Genomic DNA, 13437 nt, shown 5'->3' with positions numbered 1-13437 from the left:
TTACTAGAATACTTTCTGAGGAATTGAATGCAATTGTATTGATTGGAAATGACCCACTCATTCAAGAAAAATTTGAGCATCTACTAAATGACAAATGGTAAAGGTGAAAAAAACAGATATGGTCCCTGCCTTCTTGGTGCTGAACAAAAGAGCAAACACATTGAATATTTGCTACATGTGGTGCATGATAATATTAGCCAATGTTTCTTGAGTGATTATTATATACTAGTATTGTTCTAAGTGATTTATGCATTCAAACTCATTTAATTCACACCATAAACTTGTGAAATAAATTTATTTGTTATACAGAAGCATAGACATAATTTGTCCAAGACTCCACCAAGTAAGCAGGGGGGCTAGGATTCAACCCAAGGAGTTTTTGTGTTCTGCACCACCTCTCAAATTGCGGTACAGATATTATTTAATTGCCGGTACAAACTGTTAATAGAATACTCTTATCTTCTCAAGTTTACAGAAGAGAAAACTGGATTGTAGAGAGGTGAAATACCTCATTAAATGTGAACTGACCAAAATCCTACCCACTACCCTGCCTTACTGGAAGAAAGACCAGTGTCAACCTGACTCTGCATTGAAACTTTTGACCCTCCTTGACCTCAGCGTAAAGCATTTTGCTTCAAACCAAATAGCATCACCTCCCTCCCTCAAAAAAAAAAAAAAGTCCTGTTTGAAAAGACATAATGTACTCAGTCAATAGCTTCCCGGTATTATCACCACAACCACATCCTTGGCTGGAATCCTATCAGTGTCCGCTCGAGCCTTTAGTCTTTCTGCTAGCCTTTAGTCTTTCTGCTACTTTGTCTTCTAAACGTGAAGTCAAATAACACATCTGAATCTTGGAGGGCATACACAGTTTACGCTTCACACTTAAGTACATTTTTCCTCCCTGACTCATGAACTTCTTTTTCTTGAAATTTAACATTTTATCCTGTCTTTTTTGCTGCCTGATCTGAACCAAACTTGAACCTTGCAGGTTCCCCTATAATGCATTCAGAGCTCTGTTTTGCTTCATATTATTGATGTTTAACTACTTTTTTTTTTTTTTTTTTTAAGTAGGCTGCATGCCCAGCAGTGAGCCCAGCGCAGGGCTTAAACTCAAGACCCTGAGATCAAGACCTGAGCTGAGATCAAGAGTCTAACGTTTAACCAACTGAGCCATCCAGGTGCCCTGAATTACTTTACAATATCACTGCTTCTTATGCATAAAATGTTTGTCAGAATTTCATCTTAATTACCAAGATCTGATACGTTTTGAGCAGGGAGACGAATTAAATAAAAATTATTTGGGGTTCATTTATATGTATATACTTATAATGATATATATTATATATTTTTATATATATATTTAAGACTAAACAAAACTTTGCACAACACTTTGAATGTACTTAACTCCACTGAACTGCACACTTAAAAATGGCTAAAGTAGTAAATTTTATATTATGCATGTTACCACACTTTTTAAATAAATAAGTAAAAGAGCTGGTCAATATGAGGAGGAAAAAAGAATAAAACATTGCCAACCAAGTACTAATATCAATTTGCAAGATGGAATAGTTTAACCTCAAAATAGGTTTTAAGCAAGAGCATTTTAAGAAAATAATAACCAAATTTTATCTGGTAGCTACAATAGTGATTTAAATATTTTTATTTATTTTCTTTTTCAACGTTTATTTATTTTTGGGACAGAGAGAGACAGAGCATGAACGGGGGAGGGGCAGAGAGAGAGGGAGACACAGAATCGGAAACAGGCTCCAGGCTCTGAGCCATCAGCCCAGAGCCTGACGTGGGGCTCGAACTCCCGGACCGCGAGATCGTGACCTGGCTGAAGTCGGACGCTTAACCGACCGCACCACCCAGGCGCCCCTGCTACAGTAGTGATTTAAAAGACTTATGTTGTGGGGCACCTGGGTGGCTCAGTTGGTTAAGCATCCAACTCTTCGTTTCGGCTCAGGTCATGATCTCACAGTTCAAGCTCCGCGTTGGGTTTTGCACTGACAGTGCAGGGCCTGCTTGGGATTCTCTCTCTCTCTCTCTCTCTCTCTCTCTCTCTCCCTCCTCTGCTCGTGCTCTCTCTCTCTCTCTCAAAATAAATAATAAACTTTAAAAAAAAGTATATATTTATGTTGTCCATGTTATGATTAAATAAGTATGTTCGAATAGGTTAAGTTTACATGATTTTTTTTTTTAATGAGTAAATGGTCTTTTTCCCCCAATCTGTATCTTCCAGGTGCAAGCACAGTGCCCAGTACATAGTAGACATTTAATACAAAATTGTGAGTGGATGAGTAGAGGATTCTTCAGGGTTAGATCCACTGAACTCCTTTATATGGAGAGCAAAAGGAGACTTTACAGTCATATTTATATTTTTCAATATAAAGTATTCATTCTTTTGAGCTCTTCATATAGACAGGGGAAATTGCTTCTGCTGTCATTACAGCATCACAGAAAAAAAAAAGGATTGGGATTGGTTCAGTTCAATCTATGTTACTCATGCCTCTATCCCTGTGTTTTGAGTTTGATGTTGCCAAATGAATTGATAATTATTATCAGAGTAAGAATAAGGTCGTTTTGAATAATATATAAATATGCCATACTTATCATAATTCCCGGTACTGTTCTAAGGCTTTACATATATTAACTCAGTAAATCTTTATAACAACCTGATGATCTCGTACTGTTATTACACCCAGAAGAAGAAACTGAGGCATGCACCGGCACTCAAGGTCACCTCACTATTTAGTGGTGGAGCTGGATGTGACTTCAGACGATCAAGTTCTCAAGTCTGAGCCTTTGACCGGTTTGCTCTATTGCTATTTGTGTAGTTAGTCCTTGCAACTACCCTAAAGAGAAGAGTCTCATTTACAGAGAGGAGGTTTAGAACAGTTAAGGGCCAATAAACTGCCAAACTGAGATTCAAACCTGGGAAGTCTGATTTCCAACACTGTGCTCTTAACTTCCAGGCAATAGTGTCTCCTGAGTCAAGCCGTGTTTTAAAACCTAGATATTGCAGGGGCACCTGGGCGGCTCAGTCGGTTGAGCGTCTGACTTCAGCTCAGGTCACGATCTCGAGGTCTGTGAGTTAGAGCCCCGCATCCAGCTCTGTGCTGACAGCTCAGAGCCTGGAGCCTGCTTCCAATTCTGTGTCTCCCTCTCTCTCTGCCCCTCCCCCATTCATGCTCTGTCTCTCTCTCTCTGTCAGAAATAAACTTTAAAAAAATTAAAAAAAAAAAAACCTAGACATTGCAATTGGTTCATGGCTCAGCCAAAAACTGGCATTTTTTTTTTTAATTTTTTTTTTCAATGTTTATTTATTTTTGGGACAGAGAGAGACAGAGCATGAGCGGGGGAGGGGCAGAGAGAGGGAGACACAGAATCGGAAACAGGCTCCAGGCTCTGAGCCATCAGCCCAGAGCCCGACGCGGGGCTCGAACTCACGGACCGCGAGATCGTGACCTGGCTGAAGTCGGAAGCTTAACTGACTGCGCCACCCAGGCGCCCCATTTATGTATTTATTTTGAGAGAGAGAGGGAGGGAGAGAGAATCTAAAACAGGCCCCACACTATCAGCACAGAGCCTGATGCAGGGCTTGAGCTCACAAACTGTGAGAACATGACCTAAGCTGAAATCAAGAGGTGCTTCACTGAATGAGCCACCCAGGCACCCCCAAAACTGATATTTGTATTCAGTTCACGATCCATTGTTGTTTACTATACTTTTGGCTGGTGGTTTAGTTTAGTTCAAGTCCATGTCTATAAGTAAATTACTTCAGCTTCTGCAATTCTACTTCTTCAGATTTTCCGAATAGTCTTAGGAAATTATAATCGAATGTTTGCAATGTTTTGAGCTCAAAGAAGAAAACTGCTCCCATAATACTAAAATTTTTTAAAAAATCTCATATCTGAACAAGAGGTTAGTAATCTAAGTACTTCCTTTAGTTTTATAGAAGTTGCAGTGTATCCTACAACTGTATTCAAAATCCTTCTAACTATCTTTTGGGCAGGGAAAAAGTATTTAAGGATGTACTATAACAGGGCCGCCTGGGTGGCTCAGTCGGTTGAGCAGCCAACTTCAGCTCAGGTCATGATCTCGCAGTTCGCGAGTTCGAGCCGCGCGTTGGGCTCTGTGCTGACAGCTCAGAGCCTGGAGCCTGCTTTGGATTCTGTGTCTCTCCCTCTCTCTCTGCCCCTCCCCCACTCACGCTCTGTCCCTCTCTGTCTCACAAAAAATGAATAAACATTAAAAAAACTAAAAAAGAATAAAAAAGAATGTACCATAACAATTCACCAGATTCACATCTGACTCACTGGAATTCTTAGTGAATTTATTTAAAAAATTTTTTTTGAATTTCAATTAAACCATGCTATGAAAATAAATCACTTTAAATAAAGCAAATCGGTGAACTTGCAACAATAACAAAATCATCCAGTCTCACCAAAGGCAACCGCTATCAACATTTGGTGTGATCTTTGTTTAGATACTTCTTAAGATTTCATTTTTAAGAGCAATTTTAGGTTCACAGCAAAATGGAGAGGCAGGCACAGAGGTTTCTCATATGTTCACTGCTCCCAAACATGCGTAGCCTCCCCTCATTATCAGTATCTCCCACCAGAGAGGTACATTTGTTATAATCTCTGAACCCGCATTTATACATCATAATCACCCAAGGCCCATAGTTTACGTAAGTTGTGTATTCTATGGGTTTGGACAAATATATATGACAAGGAGGACACTAGCCAAGAAAGCCAGAGAGGACTAGGAGAAGCCCACTACAAAAGTAGTAACACATAGGGACAGGAGAGTGACAGAAAAGAGAGTAGTCTCTGATGTCAAATGCTCAAGAGATGATGAGAAATGAAAAAACAGACTTTTACTGACAAATCATTGGTGACCTTGTTTCGAGCAATTTTCCTTTAGCAGTGAAGGCTGAAGTCAGACTGCATTAGGTTGCACTGTAAATGTAAATGGAGACAAAAAGGAATATTAGTTTTTCAAAATGTTTGGCTAAGTTAAGAATGATATACATGAATGATACTGGATATAATACGATGTTCATACTGGTTTTTTTTTTTTTTATTAAATTTTTTTTTTCAACGTTTATTTATTTTTTTTGGGACAGAGAGAGACAGAGCATGAACGGGGGAGGGGCAGAGAGAGAGGGAGACACAGAATCGGAAACAGGCTCCAGGCTCTGAGCCATCAGCCCAGAGCCCGACGCGGGGCTCGAGCTCCCGGACCGCGAGATCGTGACCTGGCTGAAGTCGGACGCTTAACCGACTGCGCCACCCAGGCGCCCCACGATGTTCATACTGTTAAGTGAAAAAGCAGATCATGAAACAGTGTTACAGTATAATCCCACTTGTTCCAGTTATCTATGACTATATAACAAGCCATCCCAAAACGTAGTGACATAACATGTTAAGTTTCTTGGTTCTGTGGGTTAACCAAACTCAGGTGATTCTTTTTTATTCTTATTATTTTATCTGAGAGAGAGAGAGAGGGAGAGAACGAGCGGGGGAGAGGGGCAGAGGGAGAAAGAATCTTAAGCAGACTCCATGCTTGGTGCAAAGCCCAACGTGGGGCTTGATCCCAAGATCCCGGGATCATGACCTGAGCTGAAATCAAAAGTCAGATGCTCAACTGACTGAGCCACCCAGGGGCCCCCTCAGGTAGGTGATTCTGGATGAGAGTCTCTTATGTAATTGTAGCCAGATATAGTTAATGGAATCATAAGAATTGTTTCATTTTCTCCATATCCTTGTGTCTATTTTTGTATCTTTCTGTAATAATCACATCTACTGGATTTATAGTAAGAAAACCACTAACCAGGTACTTACAATTTACCAAAAAGGAAATTGGGCTGAGAAGGAGAAGACTAAAAAGACAACAGCTAGAAAGAAGTGCCAGGTGAAAGAATGCTTTCTTTTGAGAGAAGAGAGAGGTCAGGCAGATTTTGAAACAGAGACAGACTTGCCTCATGTGCCACTTGATGTGATTGTGAGAAACACCCAACAATACCTATGTAGTATGCCTGTATCCTATCTTCCAACTGTTTGTTTTTTTTTTTTATAAATTTATTTATTTGTTTGTTTTGAGAGAGAGAGAGAGCAAGCAGGAGAGGGGCAGAGAGAGGGAGAGAATCCCAAGCAGCCTCCACACTGTCAGCACGGAGCCCAATGCGGGGCTTGAGATCGTGGGCAAACGGTGAGATCGTGACCTGAGCAGAAATCAAAAATCAAACATTCAACCAACTGAGTCATGCAGGCACCTGGTGTTTTTTGTTTTGTTTTGTTTTTTTAAGTGCTCATGTTTTCATGAGAAAACAATTGGACAAATCCAAATTGAGAAATATTCTGCAAAAACTAGTCTGAAAGTCTGGAGGACTACTCTAAATGAAAGTAGAATGAAGAGACAAGACAACTAAATGCATAATCCTATGTTGGATCCTGTACTGGAGGAGAACTGTTATAAAAGGCATTATTGAGGGGCGCCTGGGTGGCTTAGTCAGTTAAGCATCCAGCTCCTGATTTTGGCTCAGGTCATGATCTCACAGTTTGTGAGTTCCAGCCCTGAGTGGGGCTCTGCACTGACAATGTGGAGCCTGCTTGGGATTCTCTCTCTCTCTCTCTCTCTCTCTCTCTCTCTCTCTCTCACTCTCCCTCTCCTCTCCCCCCTCCAAATAAATAAATAAACATTAAAAAAAGGCATTTGAGACAATTGAAGAAATCGACTATGTTAATTATGGTATTCTGCCAATGCCAAATGTTCTGTTTAATGTATTGGTTAAGAGAATGTCTTGTTCTTGATTTAGGAGATGCCATTCTGACGTATTTAGGGGTGAAGTGTCAAGATGTCTACGACTAACTTTCAAATAGTTCAGGCAAAAAAACCCAAAGAGCAAGCAATTGTGGGGAAATGTTAGCAATTGGCTGTTGCAGGTAGAGAATATATTGACACCTAGAGTACTGTTTTACAGCTTTCATGGAGGTTTGAAAGTTTTCAAAATAGAAAGCTAGGGAGGGGGTAAACAAGTAATGATTTTCTTCCTCAGCTGCTGAGGGTAAGAGACAGCAAAGAGTGCTCCAGATCAGAGACAGTTTGGCTCTGAGTGCTTTGGCGGTAGTTGTTTTCTGGGTTCTAGCTCCTGTGCAACTGTTCCCAAGCCTTTTTTCAGCTTCTTAACAATTCTGTGAGTTCCTGATAGGCTTCTGGTAAATTCTCCTTTGCTGAAGTTAGCTGTAATGAACTTTTTTCATTGAAATCCAAACATAAAGCCAGAATATATACACCAGGCACCATACAAAAGATTTTATTCCAAATAGTTTTAAGGTAGGTAATCAAACAAATACATTTGCAAAATATTTTGGGGGTAGTATGATGTTCATGCCTACTAATTAAATGTTCATGCCTACTAATTAAATGCGTCAAAAGTGACCCCCCTACGCTTTTCAACAAGTGTTTTCTCTTTGCACATGAACTGAATATTGGGCTAACCCTTCACCCCAAACTGCTCTTCCTTTTTATTGTGTGCCTTATGGTCAATCACTTCAAGTACATTATATGAATAGAACACATTGGAATTCAGTTGCCAGGGGACGCGTGGCAAGAACCTGAACCACTGGCTCACGCTGTGAATAACTTTGCTCCGGCACCACAAAATCATTAGAACCAGATTTCACCTTCAATAAGAGAACAAGAACCAGATTGCACCTTGGATAAGAGAACAAGTGCACTTTTTGCACAGGAAAATTAGGAGACAGGATGAATGAGAGAGCACCAGGGTGGGGACTCATTAAGTAGGTAATTGAAAGAGGAGACTCAATGACTACCATGTGAAGGTGTACATTTGGCATCCTGTCATTAATCTTTGCGACAACGGTGATAAAGGTGGTATTTCCATTTTACAGATGAGGGGGAATATGCGTGGAGGGTTTGTGCCTAGATGGAATCCAAGGTCACTTTTTTTCTTTTCTCAAAATGTCATGTGGTCATGATGTGGGAAACAAAGGAAGTGAAAAATTAAATTTCCTTACTGTCTACAGCCCTCTGACAAGTCCTTGAAACAGGCAGAGTGACCTCCCTCTAGGAGCTTGATGATGACACTTTGCTGAGGGCAAAAGGCAATCTTAGCTTAACATTATCCTGACCTCAAGATCCTTTAAGTCTACTTTAACATATAAAAATTCCTTTCCAAACTTCCTTTATTTCTACCCGCCCCCCATTATGTTAGCAATCATCCTCCAAGCTTATGGCCCACTGATATACATCTGAAGGGTCTCATGACTGAGTTTTGACTAAACAGTAATAAATGAACTTTTCCTAATGATAGCTAGCCCCCTCCAGGTCCTGGGAACCTTGCTTCCAAAAATCCTTAGAGACTTACACTATTCCTAACCCCCTCATAATTTGAAGGTATACAATTAGTCACCCATCACAACCCTAGGGCAGCCTTTTCTGCCCACCGGTCCGTTCCCAAGGTTTTAATAAAACCACCTTTTTGCACTGAAGACATCTCAAGAATTCTTTCTTGGCCATGGGCTCTGAACTCCAACACTTCCACATCAGTCTTAATGGGAATCCAGTACGAAGAGGCCTTCCCAGTACATTACCCAGGATTGCAGCAGAATGTAAATGGGTAAGGCAAAGCTTTGATTCCTTCAGCACAGGAATATACTACTTTTTGCCTATCCAGGCACTTTGAAATAGAGGGCAATTCTATCACCCTTTATGCTTTGTTTGTATCAAGTTATTAAATTCCAGTTAGTTAACATATAGCGTAATATTAGTTTCAGGAGTAGAATTTAGTGATGCATCACTTACATATCACTCTTTATGCTTTTTATTTTAATGTTTATTTTATGTACTTATTTTTTTAATATTTATTTATTTTGGGGAGCTAGAGAGACAGAGTGCAAGCAGGGGAGGGTTTGCGAGAGAGGAAGAAACAGAATCTGAAGCAGGCTCCAGGCTCCGAACTGTCAGCATATAGCCCCACGCGGGGCCTGAACCCACGAAGCTCGGGATCATGACCTGGGCGGAAGTCGGATGCTTAGCCCACTGAGCCACCCAGGTGCCCCTTTTAATGTTTATTTTTGAGAGAGAGAGCGAGAGGAGACTGAGCCAGCAGGGGAGGGGCAGAGAGAGAGAGGGAGTCAGAGGATCCGAAACCGGCTCAAACTTACAACCCAGGAGATCATGCCCTGAGCCAAAGTCCAATGCTTAACCGACTGAGCCACCCAGGCACCCCACTCTTTATGGTTTCTAAGGCAAGTGATCTTTTTCTCCTTAATAGGGAAAAATACCAAGTTAAAGAAAAACAAAGAGCCATTACGGAAAACAATATCAAGAAGTGTAGGGGGTTTACGCTACAATTCAAACAAGATGAGTTGAGTGAGACTGGCAGGGACCCCGGAGGTGGAGGGGAGAGCCTGCATGTATGAATTCAGGGTCCAGGTTCCTTCTCAGTCCCGGCCTCCTGAGAATACCAGGAAATGACCGCACATTTCTCTAGACTATCAATACAAGCCAAGTTTCCCTCTAGGATAACCTGGCGCCTGGACCACGCCCACAAATGCCAGTCAGGCAAAGCGGCAGCGTCGCCACACCGCTAAACCCACCGGCCCCGCCCTTGCCCCGCCCCCTGCCCCGCCCCCTCAGCCCTGCCCGGCTCAGCCCGGTCCCGTCAGACGCCATCACACTGAAGCACAGCCTTCGCGCCTGCGCAGACCGGACCTGCGGCAGTAAGGCGGAAGTCGTCGCGCGTGCGCTCAAGGGGAAAGGTGTTTCTTCCTCCCTCCCCTTTTTTTCTAAGACAGCTTAGCTAGGACTTGCTTCCGGGTCGAAGGGTTTGCTTCCGGAGAGCGGGAAGGCTGAAACGCGGTGGTTAAGCTGGAGTCGAGTTGGCGAGCTTCTCGGTGGAGAAGGCTGTGGCCATGGACAGGTCAGTTGAGGTGGTAATGGTTAAGCTAGGACACTTGCCCTTCCTGCTTGTAGGGCGGAACTAAATAGTCGAAGCCCGACTCCCACAGGAAGCCAGGAAGGCCCGGGTGCTAACCCTAGGACTCCTTCCCCGGGCTGGGAGTCTCTGCAGATGATGGAAGAAAAGCAGCTTGGGTCGGGAATGGATACGGACAGTGATCATCCCTTGCGTTTTCGCGGCAGCGGTGCCACCTGTTCTGCGTTTTGGGGCAACGTTTTTCATTGCTGGGGTGGGCGGAATAGGAGGTGGTCTGGCTTTTGACATGCCGACTGACTTGACCGAGATCACAAAGCCAGACAGTGACGGAACTGGGATCTCAGCCCAGACTTTCTGATACAAGTTCCAGCATCAGGTAGTTACAGAATTAAAGTCTTTCTATGACCCTGGCACTATGCTAGCCTCCTGCTATACAGGTGAGTTTTTCCTGTTCTTGGCCTCTGGGAATTAGTTGTAGTGGAGGAGACAACGGAGCAGTGCAAAATGATGTGTTTTAACTTTTCTGTGGGAAGAGAAAATGAGGATGCGATAAAAGTCTCTCTGCCACGGGATCTATCAGGAAGACTTCTCAAAGGAGGTAACTCTCTAGTTGGCCTGAATAATAGCTAACATTGAGAGCCTGAAATGCTTTGTTATTACCATATATATTGTATTAGCTAATTTAGTCTTCCTACAATCCTATGAGGATAGGTACTCTGATCCTCTTTTCATAGATTACACTGGGGCTAAAAGAGTTTAAGAACTTGGTGACAGTTAGAAAGCTAATAAGTAGAAGAACCAAGTTGCCCACCTGATATATGTGTCTCCAGACTCCAGGAGGCTCTTTGATGAGTAAGTGTTCACCAGGTGGATGAGAGGGGCAAATGTAGGCTTCTGTAGAAGAAACATCTACAGGGTGCAAGAATATGAAAAGGAAGGCATTGTGTAGCTGAATGGTCACATGCAATGTATGTTTGTATGAGGATGTTTGTGGTTGAATATAAGACTGAACTGGTAAGTCGGGGGTTAGATTGTAAAAATAAAGGAAATTTGGACTTGATTCTATAGGCTTCAGAGCTATCTTAAGACTTTGAGTGGAGGAAAAAGCATGTTAGATTCTTGTCTCAAAATACAGGTCTTTTTTTTGTTTTTAATGTTTATTCTTTTGTTAGAGAGAGAGACAGAGCATGAGTGGGAGAGGGTCAAAGAGAGAGGGAGACACAGAATCTGAAGCAGGCTTCTAGCTCTGAGCTGTCAGCGCAGAGCTGGACACGGGGCTCAAACTCACGAACCATGAGACCGTGACCTTAGCCGAAGTCAGATGCTTAATCAACTGAGCCACCCGGGCGCCCCTCAAAATATAGGTCTTTTAATTCACACGATTTATTTTCTAGACCTTGAGCTGAGAACAACGGGAGATCAGGGCAACTGCAATAGTACTGAGGCAGGAGATGCCATTAGTGTACTCTGGGGAGAAATAACTTGAAGAGTCATTTCTCCAATTTATTAGAATTCTTTTTTAATTAGCTTCCCATCTCACCAGTCCCAACAACAGATTTTATTTTTCGTAGTACCCATGGTTTGAAGAATTTTGGGAACTGCGGAATATTCTTTTAAGAGATGGTTCCTGCAATTTCAGGGAATTCCTCAATTCAACCAAGGAAAGACCTGCCTTCATGAAGCAATTATGTAAAACAGTGCTATGATATAGATGCCAAGTGTTGAAATCATTCCATAGGTGAGAATAACATAGTGAGTGCTAGAAACTCAAAGATGCCTGTGCAGGAAAAATTTGAGAAGTAGACTTTGAGGGATAAGCAGGGTTTGGAATCAAAGAGCGCTGTTAACCAAAAGGTCAAAGACTTGGCTACTGGGATGATGTATGCTTTGACTGACCCAGGGTCTTTTGCTCCAGTCATGATAGAGTTCTTTGCAAATGGTACATTATCATTTCACTCACATGAACTTAATTATACTGTTTTAGGAGCGGCTATGGAGAGATGTCATCTCCTGTGATCCGAGAGGCAGAAGTGACTCGGACTGCACGGAAACAGAGTGCTCAAAAAAGAGTTTTAAGTATCCTTTACGTTGTAAGCATCATTATTCAAATTACAGCATGCTTGGAATCAGAGTTATAGAATTTTCTTTTTATGAGAGATATTAGACATTCAGTATTATAATAATATGATAGGGAAATTGTTAAAATTTGTGTTACCCTGAAAATAAGGACGTTCTTGCTATCCTGTTGTAGCTAGCTTCTGCTGAGATGAGATATCCTTTTTTTATTTGAAATCTAAGTACTCTTAGTTCAGTGTGTAGTAATATAAGACTGATATCTGAGAAATTAAGCGGTAGAGGGAGTGATTTACTCTTTGCATAGAAAAAGTGGTAGCCATCAAAATCTTGTTGAAAAGTGTATTCAAATATTTTATATAGGGTAAATATGGTTGATTCTAACTTTAATGGTGTCTTTTTTGTATGGAAAACTTTTCTTAACTCTTCCTATAGTTCGGCCATCCCAAGATGAAATTTTTGCTAATACTACACCAAGAAACCAGGTTATCCCTCGAACTCCCAGTTCGTTTCGACCACCTTGTAAGATTTTTTTTTTTTTTTTTTTTACTGTTTTATTTATTTTCAAGAGACAGTGTGAGCCGGGGAAGGGCAGAAAGAAAGGGAGATAAAGGATCCAAATTGGGCTCTGTGCTGACAGCAGCAAGCCTGATGCGGGGCTCTAACTCATGAACTGTGAGATCATGAGCTGAAGCTGAAGATCAAGACCTGAGCTGAAGTGTGATGCTCAACTGACTGAGCCACCCAGGTGCCTCATAAGAATTTTTGCTTTTAAAGCATTTAATAATATAGTAATATATATTAATATGTACAAATATATAACAAGTATTTGTTATATATAAATATTATGTACAACATATAATATATATTTATATATGTTAAATATGCATAATATTTAATAACATTAATATAATATTTAATAATAGTAATAGCTATATGTTAAAGCTTACAGTACACGTGATAATCTTTGGTTACAATATCAATAGTTAAGAACAAATAATAATGATTGCATTACTATTTGTTGAACCCTTACCATGTGTGAGGCACTATACTTTACATAAATACACAATAACTGTGATGTAGGTATTCTATCTCTATTTTACCAAAACTGAAATCGAGACGTGGAGAAGTTATTCAATGAGGATAGCATGGCTAAGCATATATGTAAGTGATGGAACCAAAATTCAGACAATGATCTGTTTACTTCAAAGCCTGTGCCCTTTACACTAAACTACCTCTTCAGTATTTGTAAAATTGGAATATGAATGAATAATCCATGGACTCATTAGTGTCTTTCTTTTTTTACTACTTAGTTATGTTATAATGAAAGCATCTCTGTTTGCAGTAAAAGATTTTCCTGCTGGGCTCACTAGTACCAAAAGATCAAATTTACA

At 41.1% G+C, this 13437-nt stretch overlaps 1 protein-coding gene across 2 annotated transcripts in view; it reads left to right on the top strand.

The window, feature by feature from the left end:
• The first annotated feature begins 9804 nt into the window (after window positions 1-9804).
• Window positions 9805-13437, top strand: part of NUP107 (nucleoporin 107) — a 44701-nt gene continuing 41068 nt past the window's right edge. The window contains exons 1-3 of one of the 2 annotated variants that reach the window (XM_086712860.1): window positions 9805-9955; window positions 11955-12046; window positions 12479-12565. In XM_086712860.1, the coding sequence (XP_086568986.1) occupies window positions 9948-9955; window positions 11955-12046; window positions 12479-12565 (187 nt within the window). In that variant the 5' untranslated portion in view covers window positions 9805-9947. Of the gene's footprint in view, window positions 9956-10342; window positions 10408-11954; window positions 12047-12478; window positions 12566-13437 lie in introns of those variants that run through there. The other variant, XM_086712861.1, reaches the window with a different exon arrangement.

The sequence above is a fragment of the Puma concolor genome, chromosome B4, assembly GCF_028749965.1.
Source record: "Puma concolor isolate L17-30 chromosome B4, mPumCon1.1.hap2, whole genome shotgun sequence".
Classification (NCBI taxonomy): domain Eukaryota; kingdom Metazoa; phylum Chordata; class Mammalia; order Carnivora; family Felidae; genus Puma; species Puma concolor.
Note: the sequence above shows the minus strand (reverse complement) of the source record. Positions and strands in the feature narration are given on the sequence as shown.